The 22,783-nt window shown below is 54.3% G+C and overlaps 7 protein-coding genes across 7 annotated transcripts; 4 read left to right on the forward strand and 3 right to left on the reverse strand.

Annotated features, from left to right (window-relative positions):
* The first annotated feature begins 342 nt into the window (after nt 1-342).
* On the forward strand, nt 343-5,529 carry BGZ61DRAFT_440476 (uncharacterized protein). The gene is made up of 3 exons (XM_046244485.1): nt 343-750; nt 804-3,721; nt 3,899-5,529. Exons 1-3 carry the CDS (start codon nt 461-463, stop codon nt 5,260-5,262), a joined length of 4,572 nt encoding a protein of 1,523 aa, XP_046110352.1. The 5' UTR covers nt 343-460; the 3' UTR covers nt 5,263-5,529.
* A 354-nt stretch (nt 5,530-5,883) lies between these two features.
* BGZ61DRAFT_81487 (uncharacterized protein) lies at nt 5,884-6,729 on the forward strand. Its single transcript, XM_046257116.1, has one exon. The coding sequence runs from the start codon at nt 6,113-6,115 to the stop codon at nt 6,554-6,556; it is 444 nt and encodes a 147-aa protein (XP_046110353.1). The 5' UTR covers nt 5,884-6,112; the 3' UTR covers nt 6,557-6,729.
* Nucleotides 6,698-8,953, reverse strand: BGZ61DRAFT_81484 (pyridoxal phosphate-dependent transferase). Its single transcript, XM_046257115.1, has 2 exons — nt 8,440-8,953; nt 6,698-8,286 (listed from the first exon to the last, which is right to left on the reverse strand). Exons 1-2 carry the CDS (start codon nt 8,486-8,488, stop codon nt 6,839-6,841), a joined length of 1,497 nt encoding a protein of 498 aa, XP_046110354.1. The 5' UTR covers nt 8,489-8,953; the 3' UTR covers nt 6,698-6,838.
* Nucleotides 8,954-11,144: 2,191 nt separating this feature from the next.
* Nucleotides 11,145-13,283, reverse strand: BGZ61DRAFT_440480 (uncharacterized protein). The gene has a single exon (XM_046244486.1). The coding sequence runs from the start codon at nt 12,984-12,986 to the stop codon at nt 11,490-11,492; it is 1,497 nt and encodes a 498-aa protein (XP_046110355.1). The 5' UTR covers nt 12,987-13,283; the 3' UTR covers nt 11,145-11,489.
* Nucleotides 13,284-13,768: 485 nt separating this feature from the next.
* On the forward strand, nt 13,769-14,378 carry BGZ61DRAFT_471982 (uncharacterized protein; the record flags this gene model as incomplete). The annotated part of the gene is made up of 2 exons (XM_046248277.1): nt 13,769-13,874; nt 13,918-14,378. The coding sequence occupies 2 exons, from the start codon at nt 13,769-13,771 to the stop codon at nt 14,376-14,378; spliced, it is 567 nt and encodes a 188-aa protein (XP_046110356.1).
* Nucleotides 14,379-14,703: 325 nt separating this feature from the next.
* Nucleotides 14,704-15,739, forward strand: BGZ61DRAFT_471983 (uncharacterized protein; the record flags this gene model as incomplete). Its single annotated transcript, XM_046248278.1, has 2 exons — nt 14,704-14,847; nt 14,903-15,739. The coding sequence occupies 2 exons, from the start codon at nt 14,704-14,706 to the stop codon at nt 15,737-15,739; spliced, it is 981 nt and encodes a 326-aa protein (XP_046110357.1).
* A 4,800-nt stretch (nt 15,740-20,539) lies between these two features.
* On the reverse strand, nt 20,540-22,677 carry BGZ61DRAFT_379837 (ZIP zinc transporter-domain-containing protein). Its single transcript, XM_046242619.1, has 4 exons — nt 22,288-22,677; nt 21,597-22,210; nt 21,229-21,529; nt 20,540-21,146 (listed from the first exon to the last, which is right to left on the reverse strand). The coding sequence occupies exons 1-4, from the start codon at nt 22,444-22,446 to the stop codon at nt 20,961-20,963; spliced, it is 1,260 nt and encodes a 419-aa protein (XP_046110358.1). The 5' UTR covers nt 22,447-22,677; the 3' UTR covers nt 20,540-20,960.
* Nucleotides 22,678-22,783: the final 106 nt, after the last annotated feature.

Genomic DNA, 22,783 nt, shown 5'->3' on the forward strand with positions numbered 1-22,783 from the left:
AACGTCGGCGGCGCAGAACAACCAAGTTCGCAGCGCGAACAGACGACGCCTTGCCGTCGGTTTCTAGCACCAAAGTAGACCGTCACGAGCCTGACTAATTGTCTCTGAGCAGCGAGAAGTGGGATCTCTTGCTTCAACAGCGACTAGGGTGGTGGAAAGACAGCGACGGACAACCCCTCTACAGGGCACATGGGCAAATTTAGTGGCTAGAGGTAGTGGGGGAGCCGGCCAAACCTCGGCAGCTGAGCTCCAAAAGCTCCGCGTCACAAGCTAGTTGAGCTGCCGGGGCCTTGAAAAGCACGCGCCCAGCCATAGCATTTGCGTTTTTCCCTACTTCACAATAAAACTCGTCAAGTCCGCCTCTCCCTTGGCCTCGAGCCTCTCCCTTCCCCCATTCCTCTGCTCCCCTCGCGGGCCGCTCCATGATGCTACGCTATCATGCGAAGCAACATCTCCAGCCATGGCATCTGACTTGTCAAATGCCGCCCAGGTGGCCAGCGCAATCACCGAGAGCGTCGCCCACGCCGTCAGCTCGTCGCTCCCCGCCGACATGAGCACTCTCTCCTCTGAAGTGGCCACGCAAGGGTCGTACAGCTGGCTAGGGCTCTTCGGGTGGTTCATTTGGTTTATCCTCAACGTCGTCTCCACGATCCTCTACTGGGTCATTCGGATTGCGACCATTACTCTCCCCACCTTCCTGTTCACCTTGTTCTCCACAAGCTGGACAGTGACCATGAATGCCACGACGCTGTATGCTACCCGCATCACTCTAACGCATCTCATATACTGACTGGGGACTTAAGCATGTTCATCATGGCCGCCCTCGTCTCGGCCGTTAGCTGGGTCGTCAGGTATCGGATCCTCAACATGTACTCCCGCCTGCCACCAGAGCCACAGCGCAAGGAACCGGAGATCGACCTCTTCCCTGACACCCATGAGGAAGGCACCAAGTCCGGCTTGTCTAGCTATCTGGATGAGTTCCTGAGTGCCATCAAAATCTTCGGATACCTTGAGCGACCGGTCTTCCACGAGTTGACCCGGAGCATGCAGACCAGGAAGCTCATCGCTGGCGAGACAATCAACCTCGAAGAGGAGAAGGGCTTCTGCATCGTCGTTGACGGCCTCGTCGAAATTTTCGTCAAGTCTGGGCGAGGTCCCCGGGCTGCCGCCGCGTCTCGCACCGACCTCAATATGGACTCTTCTGATGAGGATGAGACGGCACCGGCTCAGCAGACATACCAGCTTCTAACTGAAGTTCGGAACGGAGCCCCCATGTCTTCCTTATTCTCCATCATGTCCCTCTTTACAGAGGACATCAAGTTGCGACCGAATGAAGACGACTCCCCAATACCATCGGGGAGAAGCAGCGGCACTAAGCATCCGGCATTCTCCAGGACTTCTATGAACCATGCCCCTTCCGATGTTCACATGTCGATGCCAGGAACGCCTCAAATGCATGATGATACCAACCAAGACGTCGATACACGAGACGACCTTGGTCATCACAGTCCTGAGCATGGTCAGAGGTCCGCGAAGATACCGCACATGTCCCTCGATGAGCCTATGCAAAGTGATGGCACCCGGCCAAACCTGCAGCGCAGGGCGACGTCTGGATCAGCACACCCGGATATCATTGCTCGGGCCACTGTGGACACGACTATTGCCATCATCCCTGCGAGTGCCTTTCGGCGATTGATCAAGATCTATCCTAAGGCAACTTCACACATTGTCCACGTTATTCTGTCCCGATTCCAGAGAGTGACACTCTCTCAGGCTTTCAACTACCTCGGCCTGACTGGAGAGGTTCTACAGACCGAAAAGAACATGGTCAAGTATACAATGTGTCAGCTTCCTAATATTCTACGGGGCGACGCATTGGCGAGGCTCAAGGAGAAGTTCAGTCGCGAAAGGGAACGGATCGGCGAAAATGAAGAGACGAAAGGCATAGCTCTGCACAATGCCGGTGCCAATCGCCGGAGGAGGTCAAGCACAACTATGCGAAAGGAGGCTGTGCTCCAGTCCATGTCCAAACAGCGCCCATTATCGATGGTAAACAGTACATTGGCACCGCCGCGCGAACGTGCATCACCTCATACGCCGAGCCCTGGTGATCTACTTGCCAACATTCAGTTGGCTCGTGGGGTTGGCCCGTTATCTCCTGTTGAGCGACGATCGGTGACGGCAGGGCTTTCAATGAAGCGACAGGAAACAAATCCATTGGATGAACGGTCTTTCAATAATTCCTTTGACCCTCAAAGACATTCTCGCATCTCCATCGATGCGCGCGAATCCGTTGATGAGGACAATCTGTTCAGATCCTCCATCTTGGAGTGCATGTTCAAGACCCTGGGTCTGGATACAAGTGGCAGCGTCTCGAGAGAGCCAGAGTCGATAGAGGCTTCCCCCCGACTGGCATCCTTTGACCAGAGGCGATCCAAGGCTTTATACGCGAATACAAACGCGTTCGGATTCATGGGACCTTATGACGGTTCCGTTGATGGGGATACTGAGTCACTGACCTCGAGCGGCATGGCTCTGCACACGCCACCGAATGCGCAGGTACTCGCTCATGACATGAAGGATGAAGTCGAGATTGTCTTCTTCCCCAAAGGATCTGTCCTCGTTGAGCAAGGGGAGCGAAATCCCGGGTTATACTATGTCATCGACGGTTTCTTGGATATTGGAACGAGCGGCGAAGAGGACATGCATAACATCCTCCAAGCTACTGGCACTGGCACGTTCAATCGTGGTCCCCCGTCCCCAGAACCATCCTCGATGGGCTCTTTCCCAAACCTGGCTCATACCGAAGCTGCCCGTGATCGAGCTGAGTCTCAAAACCAAGGCAAATCTCATCGTCGAAGCGTTGCCCTCGTCAAGCCTGGAGGTTTGGCTGGGTACGTTGGCAGCGTGTCTTCATACAGGTCATTCATCGACGTGGTTGCAAAGACTGATGTATATGTCGGCTTCTTACCTCGAGCATCACTGGAACGAATCGTGGACCGATACCCTATTGTGCTTCTCACGATGGCCAAGAGGCTGACCAACATCCTGCCTCGTTTGATCCTCCACATTGACTTTGCTCTGGAATGGGTTCAAGTCAATGCGGGCCAGGTGCTCTTTCACGAAGGCGATGAAAGTGAGGCCATCTACATCGTTCTCAACGGTCGTTTGCGACTCGTACAGGATCGGAGGGACGGCGGCGTGGCATCTCGAGCTGAGTTTGGACAAGGAGACAGTGTCGGTGAGCTTGAGGTGCTCACTGAAAGCGCTCGTCCAGGGACCTTGCATGCCATTCGAGACACAGAGCTCGTAAAGTTCCCTCGCACTCTCTTCAACAGTTTGGCGCAGGAGCATCCAAACATTACCATCAAGATCTCCAAGATTATTGCATCTCGAATGAGGGCAGTAGTTGACGACTCATCAAGTGTCTCTGCCAAGGACAAGAGTGTCGGACCGACAACCAACATGCGGAAGTCGACGATGAATCTTCGCACAGTCGCTATCTTGCCAGTGACTGCGGGTGTGCCAGTTATCGATTTTGGTAACCATCTTATGAGTGCCCTCTCACAGGTTGGACCTGCAAACGGTGCCACTTCTCTCAACCACGCTGCAATTCTCAATCACTTGGGAAAACATGCCTTCAACAAGATTGGAAAGCTGAAGCTCTCCCAATACCTTGCGGATCTCGAAGAGAAGTACGGGCTCGTAGTATATGTTGCAGGTAAGCTCAACAAGTCATTTCCTGACACTATCCTTTTATGATGAGAAAACCCATGCCAGAGGCAATGTCCGATGCTGGTTCATAAACTCTAATTTTTTCCTGAACATTTTACTTTACACATTCTTTATTGCACTTTGAGAGTAGAGTCTCGATGCTAATATTGTGACTCGCCACTAGATACCAATGTCAACTCGCCATGGACCCAGACTTGTATCACGCAAGCTGACAGTATCCTTCTCGTTGGCCTAGCTGAGGGATCTCCAGCCATTGGGGAATACGAGCGCTTTATGCTCGGAATGAAATCGACTGCCAGGAAGATGCTGGTTCTGTTGCATGCGGAGCGATTCTCTCGGCCTGGTCTAACCAGGTCATGGATTCAGAATCGAGTATGGATCAATGGTGGCCATTACCATATCCAAATGGCCTTCCGGAACAACGAGATGCCGGTGCATCCTCCTTCCAAGAAGCTCGGTCAGGCACTGAAGGAAAGAGTCCAGGTATTGCAGGCGGAGATCCAGAAGTACACATCAAGAAAGGTGCATCAAACACCGTACTACTCCCTTGACACTCCGTTCAAGGGCGATTTCCACCGACTGGCACGCCGTCTGTGCGGAAAGTCGATTGGTCTCGTCCTCGGCGGAGGTGGTGCAAGAGGCATGGCACAAATTGGCATTATCCGCGCCATGGAAGAAGCTGGCGTTCCCATTGACGTGATTGGTGGCACATCTATCGGCGCTTTTGTTGGGGCTTTGTACGCTCGACACGCAGATGTCGTGCCCATGTTCGGGTTTGCCAAGAAGTTTGCTGGTCGTATGGCCAGTCTCTGGCGGTTTGCGCTGGATCTGACCTACCCGTCAGCGTCGTACACTACTGGTCACGAATTCAACCGTGGCATCTTCAAGACATTTGGCGACACCCAGATGGAGGACTTTTGGCTCGAGTACTACTGTAATACGACAAACATCAGCAAGAGCCGAGCAGAATTCCACACGAGTGGATACGCATGGCGATATATACGAGCATCCATGTCTTTGGCTGGCTTGCTTCCCCCTCTCTGTGACGAGGGCAGCATGCTACTGGATGGTGGATACGTTGACAACCTCACCGTGTCTCACATGAAGGGCCTAGGGGTAGACATCATCTTCGCGGTGGACGTCGGGGCGCTTGATGACAACACACCTCAGACATATGGCGACTCGCTATCTGGAGCGTGGGCGTTCTTCAATCGATGGAACCCCTTTTCATTGCATCCCAACCCCCCTACATTGGCAGAGATTCAGGCCCGGCTTGCGTACGTGTCGAGTGTTGATGCGTTGGAACGTGCCAAGACAATGGCGGGATGCATCTACATGCGGCCGCCGATCGATGAATATGGGACGCTTGATTTCCACAAGTTTGACGAGTTGTACCTGCTTGGGTACACGTACGGGAAGGAGTTTCTCCAGAAGATGAGAGATCAAGGAGTGCTCCCGCTGGTAGAGGAAACCGAAGCTAAGCGTGCGCTGCATCGGACAATGGCGCCTAGACGAGCTAGCATTTGACACTTGTTCTTGAGAGAGGCTTAGATCATGTTCCGAATCATACACTAGCGCCATCAGATAGAGATGGAGCGCACTTTCGAAGTAGTACCGTATCGACTGAGTAAATTGACCCTGAATTCTTCCCCCACTCTTTGCCTTCGGGCTTTTTTATACCTAATGATTTAGGGAATCTAAGCCTTATATAAATAGCTTAGCTTTAGTCCATAAAAATAGGGCCAATCCATCGGGTCGAAGTAGTACAATCAAGCGATTCAATGGCTCATACACACAAGCCTCTTGCAGTACGAGCAGATAAGATGCAATGAATTTGTGGCACGTGTCTATTTAGGTGGTAAGCGCAAATGCAAGTTTCAGATGACGGTCACGATCAGGATAGACGTCAAAGGTGACATCACAACACCATAGCGCAACCCTTGGCATCCGGACTATCATCCCCGCATCGAATAGAACCCTTGTATGTCCTAGCACTGGCGTCACCCACAGCTCGAGAACTCGATCTACAAGCATTGCTGGTTGGTAGTGATTGGCTACGCGTTTTCTAGCCAAGGCATGTCGCCTCCAACATGCCCAGTGAGAAGGCCACGGTGACAATGATGAATCCCTTGCGCAAGGGAGGGTGGCCATGTTTCAACCCAGACCACACATCGATCACATCTGACGTCGGAGATCGAGGACGCGTAGTCGTGGAAGGGTATGGATGTTGCGGCACCTTATTTTGTCAGTATAACTATTCCAGTGGTCGGCCTGCTTCACCAAGATCGATCATGTTCCACAAGGCCTCCTAATTTCAACTACGTTGCTGTAGCGCCACTACGCTCCAAGTATTAACCAACCGTCCACATCCTCCACTATGGCAAGGCGCATGGCCACCTCTGCTCCTCCTCGAAGCAAACCCTCCCACCACTCACGCCGTCATAAATCTCACACCCAAGAGCAACCTCAGATCCGCGAGAAAGAATGCGGCTTCGACTGGACGCCCGGCATCGTCCTTGCCCTTGTCGGCACGCTGACATGGTTGGACCACACCTTTGACAAATCTCGTCGACGGAGTCTCGAGGCACATGAACATGAGAAACACAGGGACGCAAGTCCCGACGAGAGTGACGATGAAAGTATACGCTCGATCGAGAGGTCACCGACTCGCAGACGGCCGAGGAAGGAAAGGGAGAGGTCAAGAGAGGGTGATAGTGAGAAAGAGAGAGAGCGGCCAAGAGCACGGTTTGACCTGAGTGGTGTCGTCGATGAGAAATATTACGAGTATGGGCCAAAGAGAGGGAGGTCAACGTGGCGTTGATAATATGTATTATGTGTATGAACACAGGATGACTGGGCTGTCTGAAGCGTGTACGATATGTGACGAATACTAGAGATGGGCGATGTAAGATGACTTCCCACTCGACAGGTTAGTTCATTGACGCAGCGTGTCGTAAAATTTAACGATATTTGGTATTTAATTCGAATCGCTTTGGGGCGAGGTATCTCAACCGACCCAGCCCCAGTGAGCGTCTATGAACTCCTTGCCATGTTGTAGGGTCTAGTCAACCTTGAACAGTCTTTTCCATCATGTTCTTCGCACTCAAGCCTTCTTGTCCACCTCAACACCGGCTCGTTCCACTAGCACATCAAACAGGCGTTGGACATGCTCCTCGGCGACACGCTCCACGCCCGTACACACGCGGATGGCAAACTTGCCGTTGACCATGGTGCTGGTCAGGTAGAACTCGCCCGCGGCGTTGATGCCCTCGTACACGCGCTCGGTGCGGGCGTTGATCTCGGCCTCGTCGGCGCCGGCCACCCGCAGCGTGACGAGGCCGAAGCGCGCCGGCGTGAAGATGGAGAACAGGTCCGGCCGGCTCACCAGCTTGGCCTCGAGGCTCTCGCCCAGGGCGACGCCGCTGCGGATGTGCGCCTGCAGGCCGCGGATGCCGTAGCTGCGCAGGACGAACCACAGCTTGAGCGAGCGGAAGCGGCGGCCCAGCGGGATCTGCCAGTCGCGGTAGTCCGTCACCAGCTCGTTGTCGCTGTACTCGTTGCGCAGATAGTGCGGCTTGATGCTCAGGGCCTCGATCAGCCAGGCGCGGCTGCGCACCCACACGGCCGAGCAGTCGAAGGTGGTGAGCATCCACTTGTGCGGGTTGAAGTTGAACGAGTGGAAGTGCGCGAGCGGCGTCGTCAGGGGCTGGTTCTCCTCGAGGAGCAGCGCGGAGCCGGCGTAGGCCGCGTCGACGTGCACCCAGATATCGTGAGCAGTGCCGGCCGTGGGCGTGAGGGCCTCGGCGATGCCGGCGAAGTCGTCGACGGCGGCCACGTCGGTGGTGCCGAGGCTGGCGGTGAGGTAGAAGGGCTCGAGGCCGCGAGCGCGCAGGTCGGCGACGGTCTGGGCCACGGCGGCGCCCGTCATGGAGAAGCTGGCCTCCTCGGAGATGGGGATCGTGACGAAGCGGACGCCGAGGACCTGCGCCGCCTTCTTGGTGCTCGAGTGCGCGCCCGCGCTCCCCATGGCGACGAGCTTGCTGCGGTGCTTCCAGAGGGCCTCCTCGCGCTCCTCGCTGTCGAGGGCCAGGTCGGCCGTCACGGCGTTGAGGTACTTGTCGCGTGCGGCGCACATGACGGTCAGGATGGCCTCGCTCGCGCTGCCGTGGATGACGCCTCCGCCGTGCGTGCTGCCGCCGCTCAGGTAGCACTCGGGCAGCGCCAGCGCCTGGGCGAGCCAGTCCATGACGACCGTCTCCAGCTCCGTGACGGCCGGGCTGCAGATCCAGTTGAAGTGGGCGCCGTTGAAGGTGTTGGAGTACATCTCGGCCAGCGCCGCCGGGTAGCTGCCGGAGCACGGGAAGAAGGCCATGAAGCGCGGGCTGGCCCAGTGCGTGATGCCCGGCAGGATCTTGGACTGCACGTCGGCGTGGATGGCCGACCACGGCTCCGGGTCGAGCGGCGCTGACGCGGGGAGTAGCGGACGCAGGTAGCCCGGCTTGACGTCGGCGACGACGCGGTGAGAGGCGACATTGTCGTAGTATTCAGTGACTGCAAAGGGGGGCTGTCAGCGCTGGTTTCTTGCCAATTGGTGTAAAGAAGAAAAAAACTGGTGATGCTTCTTTTGGTGTTTCCCACGTTCCGGAAACCGGAGTGCGGGGGAGGGGTGCCGGCGTAATTGGAGGTCGACAACACTGCACTCACTCTCGTCAATGGCCGCCTTGGCCGCCTCGCGAAACTCTTGGGAGTCCATCGTGTTGTGTAATGGCGCGTTCGCGTTTCTCTTCGTCTCAATGCCTTGTCGAGTTCAAGAGGCTGCCCGGAAGCAACCGTTGGAAGCGTGGCGCCTCTTTATATTTAGTCTGAAATCCATGCCACCTCCCTCTTTGGACCCAAAATCCCCACACTCGGAGCGGGTCTTGGTGGCGGTTGTCCGCGGATGGCTTCCTACAACACTGTGGCGAGACGACTGGCGGTCGAACAAATGCAACTTGGCTACGTCTAATTCCGAGCCTCACTTCTGTGAGTCCTATCTGACACGCGTACCCCCGTCGTCGGTCGTCAAAGGGCGCAGAAGCATGTAGACGCAAGCCTCTTTGGTGGGGGCGCAATAGACTGACATCGTGAGAGCCTCAACGCGGAACCAGGGTTTCATCGGTCTAGAAGGGCGGAAGTTCAGCGGTCAACGAAGCCATCGTAATCAATCAACGAATTAAGACCTATGCACGGTGTCAAATGTCATTCACGACGCCCTTCGTTGACAAGACATGCGATTTAGCACTTAACCCCCACTGTCTGTTCCGATCAATCGCTGCAAGAAAGATTCCGGCCACAGACTAGGCGTTCCGAGGGGTTCCGAACGGGTTCCGGCCACAGATATCAACCACCACTTCCCCAATCAATATGCCCAATTCAAGAACAATAACAGAAAAGAATACAGTGACTTGATTATGTATAGGTTTTGTCCTTTTGCAAACAAGACGCGCAGTGTGCAGCTACACAACAGAGCCAAACACGTCTATCCTTCGATGGGGACATGACCGTAGCCCAAGACTTCAAAATACCGCGGCAGTTGCAAATGCGGCACAATCTGAAACCTTGACACCGGGCCAATACATGCAACAAGGAAGACGGTGAAGTATTTCAGTGCCACTAGCCGCACAATTCTATATGTGCTATCATTGCCGAAGTTGTGGCCTCATTGTCGCCATTTTTCTCGCCACGACTGGACCAAATTCTTTGGGTAAACTCAGTCGAGGATTTCCAATTACTTTTCAGCCACATGGGGCCTAGTCTTCTTTCATTCTTCCGCTCTTTTTTTGATGCATGTGTTGAACTCATCAAAGGGCTAGAATGCAGGTCCTAGTATCTTGGCATATTCGCAAGATTTTTTTCCGTCGGTGATATTGGAAGTTCAAGAGATAGATTGCCGGACTATTTTGTGGGTTGATAGTGACCTAAAAACTGACGGTCATCATTGTCTCGCAAAATCTATGGTTGTGTACAGGAGATGGCAACGATATGCACTTTTAACCAATCGCAGACGGCGAGCGGGTTGGGCACGGTTGACTTGTTTTGTGTTTACATGGGAGTGATATCACACATAAAACCAAAGTGGCAAATCAACTTTGATGAATTGGTGCAGCTCTTTGGTGTTTGACGTTGAGTAACGCTGGTTGAGACTGAGGTGGTGTCAAGACCTTTGCAAGCCTCTCTGATATGGAGGGTGATAGTAGTGGTTGGTTTGATACAGTCAATGAGCGAATCATCTTTGGGGCTGCTTTTAAATTTTCGGGGCAAAGCTCATCGGCTGCAACTCTCATCCCAAGACCGTCAGTGGCGGGTGTTGCTCGATGCTAGAGGGCTCAGGCGACCCTTTGCAGAATGCCATGCCAGCATCACATGTCGAACCCTTAGTATATTAATAGGTGAGCATATTGCATGAATATTGATTTATTAGCACCGGGGAAAAAACCATATTCTGAAACAAAACTGTGAGAGTTATATGTCGTGTGATGTTCCGTTTTAATCGGGACATCAGCCGACGTTTAGCAAGCTTGCAAGTGGCCCGCCTCGTCTGGTTTAGATTCGGGGGATTAAGGGAACAAACGGAGAAAGATTCGATGGTTATCATCAATCCTGTCATCTTATTCTCACGTCGTTGACAGGATGAGGTAAGGAAAAGAATGAGGTGGGACAAATGAGTACAGCCAAATGCCCACAGTAGTTGATTAGCTAAAACGATCCAATAACGTCTCGGCCAATCACATCCCACCTCAACCCCTGCGTGCTACCCTTTTTGGCCGTGTGGATCCCCGGATCCATATCGTGCCGGACGGACCGGCCAAACGGCCCAATCACCTCCGGACCCATCCGTCAAACACGGAGCTACTGTGGGCAAGGGGCGGGAAGCAAGCATCAAGCCATCAGGGGCCAGCCCTGCGAACGCATCACGGGCTCCAGGCTCGCGGATCTCACACGCAAACGAGTCATGCGTGCCACATGCCGCCGTAGAGCTTGAGAGTGTACGATTGGGTAAGCGGTTGCTGGTCCTGGCCGGCGTTACTGCTGCCTTTGCCGGTGGGAGTGGGACTCGGGAGCGGGAGCGTTGCAGCGGCGGTAACACGATATTGACCTTACCGGCCGGCAGCCCACGTGGCTCGTCAGCCGACGGCAATGCACGAAGCCGCCTAGACCATGGCAAGAGACCCTGCGACCCTGCGTCCGTACTGTTGTCTCCTGTCTCACCGTGGCTGTTTCTAGTTAGCTTCGCAGAGTTTGAGATCGACCATAAATCACTCGTACGATTCGTACACGCGGACACAGCTACCGTCTTCAGTCAAGGAATCCCTCACGAAATTTACACCTTATCCGAACGAGAAACAGAGTCGAGAATCAAGTCGTGGAAGGTTCATAGAATAAATTTGCTTATAAATGAAGGTATCTCTTTTATGTTTCCCCGAACCATGCCATCCTGTATGTCCATATCCGTGCCAACATCGTAGTGAACCCAAAGACAAACATAGTCTTCATAAGTCTTGACAAGAAAATGGTAAAGAGTTCCAAAACCCACAAAAACTCCTCGCTCAGCAAACTCATCCGTTGCGTGTCCAGCAGAAACCCAAAACAAGTCGTAAGTTTCCGTGTCCTTCTCCAATCATCGCTTTGCTGAATATGATTATTATGCCTCGTCCATTATTATTGATTACACTCCTGCAGAGTCCATTACTCTCTCGTTCAATTTTGGGGATTTCTTAGGCCGCTGTAATAGTAGGCCTTCGCAGTTCGTCGTAACCAGGGAGGGTGCTGGTTTGCTGGTACTGCTCCGATGGGACATGCATCGTGCGTGGCTGGAGGTGGAAGTCGGCCGCCTCCAGCTCAGCCTCGGCCATGGCGCTCTCAAAGGAAGGCAGATCACCCTGTGGTAGGTCGTAGATGTTCTCCACACCAATCTGCAGGGGAACAACAAGGTTGAAGTTGGTGTTCGAGGGTCCCACCGAAAGGGTGAGGTTGAGGAAATAGGACCGGCCACTGATGCACGACTGGAAAGTAGGCAGGAAGAACTTCTTGTTGCCCATGGGCAGCGTGAAAGGGATGTCGAGTGCTGACACCTGTCGGTTGGGAGACTTGGCCGACGTGTTGCTGTGGGTGTGGGAATCAGAGTCGGATGATTCCTCCTCAGCCCAAGCGCTGCTTGAGTAGCCTGAGTCGCGACGTTGGAACTCCGACTCCTGCTGCCAAGAGACGGTGTCGATGGGAGAGATGGCAATTGCGGTGTTGGTCGAGTAAGTGAGGCAAGGGCTGGACTGGTACTTGACTCGGGAACCCATGTTGGGCAGGTGGTTCATGGGGGCGTTGCTGAAGAATGTGGTGGATTGAAGTTTGGCAGTGACGGAGTTGATCTTGGGGGGAACAGCATTGGGAGTCGCCGGGTCGAAGTCCAGGTTGACCCTGATCAACGACTCGCTTGCGCGGAGGCCATCGGCAGAGAGCATGATGGCACTGGGCTGGACAGCCGTGGCTGACAGCTTGCCCTGCTTGGCAGAGAACAGGTTCTTGCGGATAGTCTTCGTCTTGGAGAGCTGGTATCTCTCGTCGTTGGAGGTGATCTCGAGGGGAGCATCCTCAGGGAGCGACGGCAGAACCTTGACCAGGTGGAAGCCCTCGAGAGCCATGGCACCGTCGTGGAAGGCGGCGGCGCGGATGGAGTACTCGACCTGAGCCATCTCGGGCGCCTGGTCGTTGACCTCCCACAAGCCCATGGTGGGAGGGAGTCTCAGGTGCGCATCCCTCACAGCCGGGTTGTCCACGTGGTGGGAACACGCGCTGAGAGTCAGCTGGTGGGGAACGACAAAGTGAAAGGGGATAGTGTAGGTGCGGCCGGCCTCGAAAATGCGAGGGTCGGGGAAGTCTGAGGCGCGGATGGGCATGCGCAGCTTCATAAAGGGTCGCGAGGCATAGGTGGCGTACTGGTTGACAAAGTCAACGCGCGTGTAAGCGGTGCCGGTGAATTGAATCTCCAGGTCATCAAAGGGCACGTCGCGCAGGGTGTTGACAACGACATGGCCGTTGATGGTGGAGCCCGAGGTGTAAGCCTTGGAGGTCCAGTGGTTCTCGATCTTGATGTCAAGTCCAGTTCTGCCGGCACGAGGGCGGTTGGCCTGAGGGCCGGAGTCGGGAGAGAGATGAGCCATGATGTCTTGAGAGATCTTGAGGAGATGGGACGTGGCCGAGGAGGAGGGTCTCGCCATCGTGATATATAGGTAGCAGCACGGGAATCCCGTGCCTTCTAGTCTAAGTTGAGTTGCTGAGGAGGAGCCTGCAAAGGAGGAGCCTGCGATGCCTGTAGGCCTGTAGGCCAGGGGAGGGGGTGGATGGAGAGAAGCTGGAGGCGAAAAATGGTGTAGCTTCGGTGGTACCAAGTGGGTTGCTTGGAGCGTGCGCGGTTGCTTGGTGATGGTGCTGGAAATGGAGCAGCTGAGGACTTTTTTTTTGGATCGTGGTCTCGATTCAGGAGGGGGAAAAAACCGAGGATGGACAGTCTGCACATATATGGCCGTGGAAGATTGAGTGTGTTACTCATACCACACGGCAGACCGAAGGGCGTAGCCTTTGACTAGGAAGATTACAAATGGACAGCGCTCGATGATGCCAAGTCTGCCGTCCATAGGGCGCAAACATGGGATTCGGTTAGGGCGCGTTCAGCGACTACAGCGCCTGAGTCACTGTGTCGTAGAGGTGTTGACGACGCCCTTTGGGGGCCGATAGCGGGTGCTTTCAGGTGGATGACCAGCGTCCAGCGCCCAAAGGGTGAAAGGCGTGCAGGGCAGCAGCCATTACACACAGCGCCCAGCGCACGGAAGCGGAAGTAGCGCCAGATCAGATACTGCTCGGTACCCCAGGCTCGTACCGGTACCTGGCTGCAGAGGTTGAACCACTGAACCACTTGGACCACTGGACCAGGGTTAGACACATCGTGCATTAGCGTGCAATGTGAAAGGTGGTTCTGCTGCCCGGTGCCGAAGGGGCTCTGATGGTGGAGCTCCCGCCGACGCTAGCATCGCTGCTTCGTGACCCAGCACCGGGCTTCTTTGTTCCTGGGCACCTAATGCCCTGGGCTTTGATTCATAGGGAAACAAGTGCGTGCCCGGCTAATAACCGTGAGGCTATTTGATGGACTAGACGACAAGATACTAAAGGAGCAAAGTCGAGAGGAGTCAAGAACTCATAAAGCGTCCGCGAAGGGAAGGCTACGCCGTTGTGTGGACACAATCCATAATAGAAGGGGAGCAGAGAATATATCGGGAGTGCGAATCGGTAGACACGGGGTGGTCTCAGCTCGTATGTTAGAAGCTCAGAGCCTCCCAGCACCCGCAGGCCAAACAGAAACAGCAGATGTCCCAAAAGAGCAAGAACCAACTCAAGGCGCGCGAGTCCAAAACTGCAAGGCACCCACCCGCATCAACCAGCCCACGCCTCATGGCCAAAATCCCGGGTTGCTGCAGCCAACAGTAACCGCCTGCCGTCAGGCGATAACCGGCCCGTCTTACATACTACAAACCGCGTGCAAAATGCAAAACACCTGCTTCTTCATCTTGGCTGGACGGCGACCTGCTGCCGAAGCACCTGTTCCACCGTTCTAGAAAGTGAACATCGAGATCTTGGACCGTTGGACGTCACTCTTGGTTACGCGGCCCTGGCACGTCTGCGCCTTCCAAGGCAGTTCGAGGCAGTCCAAGGCAGAGACCTCCTTGATGGATGGAGCAATACTGGAGCATAAATTGGAGAATACGCGACGAATTCATGCCCCTCCACACCTTTCAGGTGTCGGTGAATAGCATTGTACTACTCGTCTTGTGTTTTGTGGTTCCGAGGGGGCGTTGCCGTAAACACATAATCAAGGGATATTGCTGACGGTGGTAGCCGCGATGGGGAATCCAAGGTGCGAATGACCTCGAAAGTGATGTGATGGCCGAAATACGGGGGCCGGGCTTGTCGTCGACGCGGACAACCCAACGTGGACAACCCAACACGGAAAACACGGAGGGGCGCGGGCATCGTGAAGGCGAACTACGGCGTGGACGGTGCGCGGCTTCCCGAAGAGCGCCGGCGGTCAGCCAACGCGCAGCACGAGGAAAGAAAGAAGAAGAAAAATTTACCCACCTAGGTAGGTAGCTCGCCTAAGAAGGAGCGCGGCCAGAGCAAGCGCACCCTCCCTCCTTCCCAGACATGGAGTCAAAACCTTACTCTTCCGAGACAGATCCCTAATTTCTATTACCTGACGACCACGCGCTCTGTCTCCTGCCCCTCCCACCATCCCACTGCGCTTGCCTCTGCCGCACCCGTGCCTGCCTCCTCTGCAGACGACGCTCTGCAGACGACGGGCCTCATTCCCGTGCTTTTTCCCTCGCTCATTCCCGAAGGGCCACTGGACGACAGCGCAACAACATCCAACTCCAATCATGTTTGTCACCTGAGTCTGTGCCTTGCCTCCGGTTCCATGTCCGTGATGGTATTCTCGAACCAGTCAGTCCCAGCCATCGGGTTCAATCCCGGTTCACATCAGCTTCCACCGGCATCCAGCGAATCCCAAAAGCCACAGCCTGGGGGTGCATCTTCCATAACCGCCCTAGAAGCTCCTATGCACGGAGTTTCGACCTGGACGCTCCTGCATCCCTGCAAAAGAGGCGAGCACGCCCAACATAGTAGCATCCTCCCTCGATGGTGGCCTCGATGGCCTTCGATGGGGCGTTCGGTACCTGAAGAATGGAGCCTCACGAAGCTTCTCGCTGCACCTGTGGTCCCGCACTGCCTGTTTTTGGTTCATCAGGGTCTGTCTAAAGTCACCCCAGCCCTCCGTGATGGCCTTCAATCCCCCGACCGGCCCCTCCCTCCCTCAGCTCCAGCGACTAGCTACCGTCTCTCCATTGTCTCCATGCTGCCCGCGAGTCGCCCCCGGTTGACAACGGGCTTCGCCGCGGAGATGAGAGTGGTCGAGGAGTAAAAACGTGTCGTCGTTGTGGCTCCGGAGCTGTCATAGCCAACGCTTGTACCAACCCCAGGATCCATCGGTTGCGCCAAACCCAAGCAGGCAATTCAACGCGACCGCCGTTGACGACGAGAAATTCATACCATCTGCTCCCGCCACTCTAATAAAGATCTATTCTCGGTCACGGAAGCTGAGAAAATTCAAATGTGGAGGCAAAGATGACATTGCTAATAAGTGGCTGCATTTCGTGGCACTGAGATTCCGCGCAGGCGGAGCACGTCTTTCAGCTAACACGGAGGTGACAATCCAACTTGGAGATGGTCAAGACACAACCAACATTTGCCTAGAAGCGAGGACATCTAGATCTGGCTCATGAGCTGATTGCAGGGTTTGGAAAGCTGGTTCAGATGGAGTGGACCGCCGTGTGATGCATCTGGGACAATCCGCTCTCGTGCAGTTTGCTAATGAGCTTGGTCGGAGCTTGAGTCTGGAGTAGCCCGCTCTCTGCCTGCCCTCGCCGGAATGATCCCCATGCGATTCCACTCTGCAACACTGGAGAGACGGGCGAGACGCTGCTTCACCAAGCTTATTACCAACTTGGGTCCACTGAACGACCCTAGGTATGGAGCTGTTGGTTGGTGGCATGGGTGTCATCCATGCTTCGTTGCTTTGGGCCGTTCACGTCCACTACAGCCGCAACCGCGAACTTGGCCCAACAACACCAAACCGAAAATCTCACGATGTCTCGGACCAACCGACCAGATGAAACTGATGTTCTATCTTTCGTCGCAAACATGAATCACCGCTTTGTCCAACAGCGGGTGTATGTGGTGAGTCAAATCTTTCCCCTCCGCATGCCATTTGTTCTCCACCGCCTCGTTTCCCATCTTCCTTGTCCCCTTTTCTCTTCTTCCGCCTCGTCCACACCCGCCATCGCGCAAATGGCCTCGTCCATCTCCACCCTCATACCCATCCGATGTCGCCTACAATAATGGGTGACTATTTTCCCCTCGGCGCCGACCATCTCCGGTCGCTCACCCGACCAGAAATATTTCTCAGCGCTTGCAGCCACCCCACTGAACGGGTGCCCTGCCCTACGATGCAGTAGGTAGAGTGACTTTGCTAACTTTGGGATTAATTAGCGGCAAGGCCCACTCCGTCGAGAGCACTGGCCAGCGGCTGGAGCTGAGGTGGCTTCACCCACAAGCATTCTCTATCACGACATGCTGAGCAACACATGCTCTCATCCACGCGCTCACATACGCACACACACATGAAGCTCTCAGAACGCACGAGAGGGGACAGATCCTTCTCCACGCGCTCCGCATCCGGTCGGCAGCAACGCCGCTGACATGCGACAAGCCCTGGTTCTGTTGTCTCTTCTCTCCCCTCCTCCCCCTTTCCTGTTTCCTTCAAACTCACTGGCTGGAGGCTTGAAAGCTGGTGATGAGGGTCTGCCTGCGCACCAGTGACCATCCAACTTACACAATTCCATGAATCATCCCCATGAGACCATCCTTGGCACTCACCCGCGATCCACTCACACACTACCACCACTTTACCCGCTTCGCATGACTCCCCAGGATCTCCATTTTAAGGGTCCAATCCCATCCATGTGCATCTCCCCCACCTTGCCCGCCTCTGATTGGTCTAAGGTGAGTCAAACAAGGTGGACGAGTCCCAGTTGTCAAGCACAAGGCGTGTTGGCGCGATCGTTGACATTGATGACTGCCCTCTGCTTACGGCATCCCGACGCTGATTAATGAATGTCAATCTGCCAACCATTACCAACCAGCAGAGTTGCAACCCTTTCTTAGCAACAAACCCAATCGAGCATCTCATTGACGGCTATCCATGACAATTGGACAAGCTTTATCTTGGCTTTCAAGTCACGCCGCAGGGGAATGAAGATGAACCGTCCAGTGCCATATCACAATCCATTTAGACCGGACTAGACCAAAAACCTGATTTCTCTCAGTCTCGTGGACTTACTTACACGACCATAACCTCGGTTAAGGGTGCTCAACCACATATTTCCTGTCATGCACTGTTCGACACCCAACACATTATCAATATGCATGCTCAGAACCCAACCAACGCTATTTTGACCCAATGGCTGCCGGGTAATCGGCTTGGTCAGACTTCATCGATCAACAGTGCAAGGATGATCACCACCTTGCATCACACGTACCACACCTGATACCGCAAAGGCGGCATTTGCGCCCGCTGTCAACGGGAAGTTGCCGCTCTAGCCCCAAGCCAACATTACATAGCTCCCCTTGCCAAGCCAGCTTATCACAGCCCTGAACTCAATACCAGTATCACAGTGCCCTACCATTGGCCATTCAACACTGGAGCTTGCGTCATGATGGTCGCGTGTATCACAAGATCAATATCTAGTGGGCATGAAAAAGTTGACATGAGGATACAACTGGGACAGACTTTTGAAGGTACAGGCACAACCACCGACTTTATCAGCTGATTGATGTGCGCTACGGTATGGATGTGTGTTTTTGGCTCTCAGGTGCTGATAACGTCTATTGCAACTACTTCTACAATCATCCGAGGCCAAGAGGCTAGGAATTCCTGCCAAGCCGCAAACCAAGTGTCTGTCACAGCTTGCCAAGCTGGCCCTTACTCTCGCATCATATCATTCCAGCGAGAATGCTCGATTGTCATACCGACCTTGGACAATCACAATCTATCTATCCCAGTCAGCCTTCCAGCAGACTTTGGCCCAAGTATTGCCCCTTCTAATTCGCGCCACGAGGAGCTTGGCAGGTTTGACTGGGCAATCGCCGACTACCTCACCGCCAACACCAACATGACATTCTGAAAAGGAGACAGGATCGGCATTGTGAGGTGACGCCGCTTCACATTTGCTCTCGTCGTACTCGTCAGTGGTCATTGTCTTATCGCTGTATCGCTTAAGTCCCTTGGCGAACTGAACATGCTTCCAGGTGAGTAGCTTCTACGGGACCCAACATGACGAACAGATCGCACCCTCTTCGTGGTTGAATATTGGTGCGAGGAATCCAAGCTACACAGCCAGCAGCAGGATCGTACGAGGCAGGTGGCTTCTCCTCGCTTTCGCTCTGCTCCAGATACAGGCTGGCCACAGGCAAGTTGCCTACCCAGATAGTGGTATCCTCGGTGCTTCGATTGCGCATCTTTGGAATAAACCAAGATTTCATACCCGAGGTCTTGAAACTGAGCACGCTAGCCAAATGACTGATCGTTAGAGCATCGGGGACAGTCTTATCGGTCGCCTGCGAATGCACCTGAACCACCTGCAGGGGGCGTGCCACCAAGGACAGGCATGTTGGGCCCGGGAGGGAAATCGAGGATTAAGCTACCTAGTGCAATCAGGCTCCACGAAGAGGAATTGGCATGGTAGGTTCTACTCGCCTATGCTTCGAACATTTGGTCCCATGAAGGCCAGTGGGTGAGGATTGGGTATGCTGATGAATTCACTGAGTAGATAGGAATTCCTTCGTAGTTGAGTGGTTTTATAACTTGAGATCGGCAACAATTCACTGCCTATATTATGAGCTCATTGAATAATAGGCAAGTCGTTTAAAGATGTCTAACTCTGCGTGTAGGCAATTGAACTCTGAGGATTCCACCAGTGGTCACGCCTAGGAACGTCTGGGAGCCGCCCAGGCAGGATCCAGACGGGGCTGGATGAAACGAAGTACATTCGCATCATGCAGTGAGCGGTGAGTCTGCAGTAATCTACTGGGCAGTGTCTGCCATTTAAGTCGCCATCCTCTTCAACACAGGACTTTGGTCTTTTTAGCTTTATTCGCATCAGATAGATCATAGCCATACAGTCGTTGCAAACAATCTACCGGCGTTCAGTGGCCTAGCGGACAGCAGACAGGCCGGCACAACTGAACCGCAACCGCTCAGCTGGCGAGTGACAGACAGTCGAACCGCAAAGTAGTCGATCAACCACATCGGAACTAATAGAGCAGACTACCGCCACAACCAACAACTAACCAGGACAACCCACAAGCCTACAACAAACACTAAGACCGAACACGAACACTAACACGGAGATAGAAACAAGCCTAGAAGACCGACACCACAACTGGGACCGACCGAGATTGAGACTGCCGGAACCCGATACCGGCCACACAACACAGACTTGGCCCCATGAACCTGGCGGAGACGGAGGCACCCTAGGGTCTCAGAGTTGAGATCACACGCTCTAGGTAGGGGAACAGCCTTCGGGCATTTCGGTCACTTACGAGTTGCAGCCTTAGGCTAGGCGAGGGGATCGCAAAACGAGCCAAATACGAGGAGACCAACCTGCGAAAGCACAAATGCGAATTGACATTGTGGGGGTTTTTGTTCCCTAGAGGCTTCCCCGAAATGAATTGGTCAGAGTAGTAGTATCAACTTTGATAGTTGAGTAGCATGGCGTTAAAGCAATCAATCAATTAACAGTTGCAACAATAGGGGCACACATTTAGCATTACACTCAGGACCAGAAGACATAGTAGCTCATACAGTATGGCTTTGCACATACCCTTGCCTTAAGCTCTCAGTTCAACCCCTCTATTGTCATCTTCAACACGAGCATACTCCTAATATTCCTTCCTGGTTAGTCCCTGGCCATGATCACGTCATAGTCCATTAATACCTGGGCACCCAAAGAGGTCATAAGAGCTAGGATATTGACTTCTGTGCTGTCGCCACAATACGCACTAGATTAGAGTCTGGGCATACAAAATTATCAGCAGATGTAAAGAAACATACCCACGTACCACTATAATGCTGGGAAATGAGTGCTTAGACGGAAGACATGATGGGGAACTATCACTGTGTTATACTGACTGCCATGTTGAAAAGGGAAGTTGGTGGCAAATGGTAGGCAAGAATGCACATGTTGCATCCTCGTGGTCTGTAATATGTTTATGGCTCTCATCTAGTGACAAACAGTGCCTTATACCTTGTTTCCGCGATCCTTTGAGACCAAGATCTCTTAATTACAACAAGATGCAAATCAAGAGGCCACTTGATATCACGAGAACAGAGTCCTTGCGCCGTTGACTTGTTCATACATCAGCTCGGCAGAGCTTCGATCCTCCTCCTGTATTCCCAGTATCGATACTCAAAGCCAATCGAAACCGTGGACGCCCCAAAGCAGGACACGAACTACGGCATGCAGCCTAGTCTATGTCATGCCATCCATCTCCCTCCTACATGCAACCCATAAATACATGGGTGTTTAATCGTGCCACGAGATGTACAGCATGATGCCTGCACCAACTGCAACCGCGGTGAACTGCACGAAAGTCTTCTTCAACTCCTCAGACTTGTTCTTACCGGTCTCTAATAGCTCGGGAATCACCGCGACAGTGCCAACGTACAGAAAAGTTCCTGCGGTGAATGGAAGAAGCATGTCACCCCACGACTAAGCACAAATCATGTTAGAAAAGGTACACTAAACAAGCGCGCGGCGAGAAGCTCGAGCGAAAATTGACATTTCGACTTACCAGGCTGGTACCCCAGAGGCCCTCGTTACGGCCCATGGGTACATCGCTTGCCGGGCCACCAAACTCCTGGACGGCGATGCCGATCAGGGTGCCGAGCAGAGCACCGAGCGCAGTGATAAACTGGGAGCCCATAGCAGCGCGCTTGGAGAAACCGGACTGAATGAGCAGGGCAAAGTCGCCGACCTCGTGAGGGATCTCGTGGAAGAAGACAGCGACGGTTGTGGTGGCGCCAATGGTGGGTGAGGCGTAGAAACTGGCAGACATGGCTAGGCCATCGGTAATGTTGTGAGTGAAGTCGGCGCTACATTCGCAGGTTAGCTAAAGCGGTTCCTAGACATTGGGTTTTAAAGAGCAAAGGAAGTCCTTACATGAGGTTCAGGTAACCGCCCAGCTTGACACTAGGGTTAATCTCCTTCTCATGGGTATCAACGGGGCCGACCACATCCTTGTCGCCATTCTTGCCCTTCTTGCGCGACTTGACCTCCCCATCAGTAGTCGCAACACCAGTTGACACGGCCTTATCCTCGTCATGGCTGTGCGAGTGGCCGTGTGAGTGGTCATGGCCGCCCTCTCCGCCAGTCGCAATGCGCAGGAACTTGTCCATGGCCACAAACGTCATGAAGCCCACGAGAATGCCAAGACCCAAGACAAGGTTGCGGTTGGGCTCGACGAGCACGAACTTGACCGACTCGTCATGGTCCTCGCCAACGAAGATCTCGGGGAGCAGATGGAAGAGGGTGTCGCCGAGCAGGCCGCCGACGGCAAAGGCGACCATGACGGACAGTGACGCCGGGTCGATGTTGGTCGGGCACAGCGCGAGGAGGAAGTTGGGAGGGCCGGAGATGTACAGCGTTGCGAGGAGGGCGTTGACGGCGGGAGAGCCGGGGAAGAGAACTGCGAAGATGCGGGTGGTGACGGACGACGGCGCGGCGGCATGATGGGCGTGCTTCGCAGCGTTGAGCTGCTGGATGATGGGGCACGTCTGCGAGGTTATCGCGTCCAGTCAGCGTCGGATCATCGGGTGGAAGGGCGGGTTCGTAGAGGGGGAGCAACACGCACCTGAAGCTGCTCATCCAGCTCCCCGAGACTCAAGCCATCAAGGTCCAAGGGCACCTTGGCATCGTCACGCGGGGCGGCCGCTTGCGAGTGGGCGAGCGCGACGGCGGCGAACCAGAGGCACACGGCCGCGATGTAGGCGCTCTTCCGAGTGAAAGCCATGGTGGAGTGTCCCGGCGGGATCGATGAGATGCGTAGAACAAGAAGGAAATTCCGCCTGTCAGTCACCTCGAGCGCAGTCTCTTCCTCGCACAAAGTGAATGCACGGCAAAGCGAAGCGAAGGGAACGGAGTGATGTTGGAAGGATGAGCGAAGTGGAGGACAGATGGTAGACTTCGTATATTCGGCGCCAGAATAGGCCACGCCCAAAGGGGGGGAGAGAGTCTGGGGAGCTGTGTGGTTGGCTGGCGCCGCTGCGATCACTATCAGGCGGGGGGCTACAGGGCTACAAGGCGACGGAATACGGTTGGGACCCTGCTGAATGACAGGTATGGGGGGG

Source organism: Ilyonectria robusta (genome assembly GCF_021365365.1).
Source record: "Ilyonectria robusta strain PMI_751 chromosome Unknown BGZ61scaffold_2, whole genome shotgun sequence".
Taxonomy (NCBI): Eukaryota; Fungi; Ascomycota; class Sordariomycetes; order Hypocreales; family Nectriaceae; genus Ilyonectria; species Ilyonectria robusta.

What these genes read in the sequence shown, in the direction of transcription:
- BGZ61DRAFT_440476 (XM_046244485.1), top strand. Translation starts at nt 461, where the DNA reads ATGGCATCTGACTTGTCAAATGCCGCCCAGGTGGCCAGCGCAATCACC. An exon ending in ACCATGAATGCCACGACGCT is followed by an intron (nt 751 to 803) that starts GTATGCTACCCG and finishes TGGGGACTTAAG; the next exon opens with CATGTTCATCATGGCCGCCC. An exon ending in GCTCGTAGTATATGTTGCAG is followed by an intron (nt 3,722 to 3,898) that starts GTAAGCTCAACA and finishes ACTCGCCACTAG; the next exon opens with ATACCAATGTCAACTCGCCA.
- BGZ61DRAFT_81484 (XM_046257115.1), bottom strand. Translation starts at nt 8,488, where the DNA reads ATGGACTCCCAAGAGTTTCGCGAGGCGGCCAAGGCGGCCATTGACGAG. An exon ending in CAAGGCGGCCATTGACGAGA is followed by an intron (nt 8,287 to 8,439) that starts GTGAGTGCAGTG and finishes CCCCCTTTGCAG; the next exon opens with TCACTGAATACTACGACAAT.
- BGZ61DRAFT_81487 (XM_046257116.1), top strand. Translation starts at nt 6,113, where the DNA reads ATGGCAAGGCGCATGGCCACCTCTGCTCCTCCTCGAAGCAAACCCTCC.
- BGZ61DRAFT_379837 (XM_046242619.1), bottom strand. Translation starts at nt 22,446, where the DNA reads ATGGCTTTCACTCGGAAGAGCGCCTACATCGCGGCCGTGTGCCTCTGG. An exon ending in AGCTGGATGAGCAGCTTCAG is followed by an intron (nt 22,211 to 22,287) that starts GTGCGTGTTGCT and finishes ATAACCTCGCAG; the next exon opens with ACGTGCCCCATCATCCAGCA. An exon ending in GCCTCTGGGGTACCAGCCTG is followed by an intron (nt 21,147 to 21,228) that starts GTAAGTCGAAAT and finishes ATTTGTGCTTAG; the next exon opens with TCGTGGGGTGACATGCTTCT.
- BGZ61DRAFT_440480 (XM_046244486.1), bottom strand. Translation starts at nt 12,986, where the DNA reads ATGGCGAGACCCTCCTCCTCGGCCACGTCCCATCTCCTCAAGATCTCT.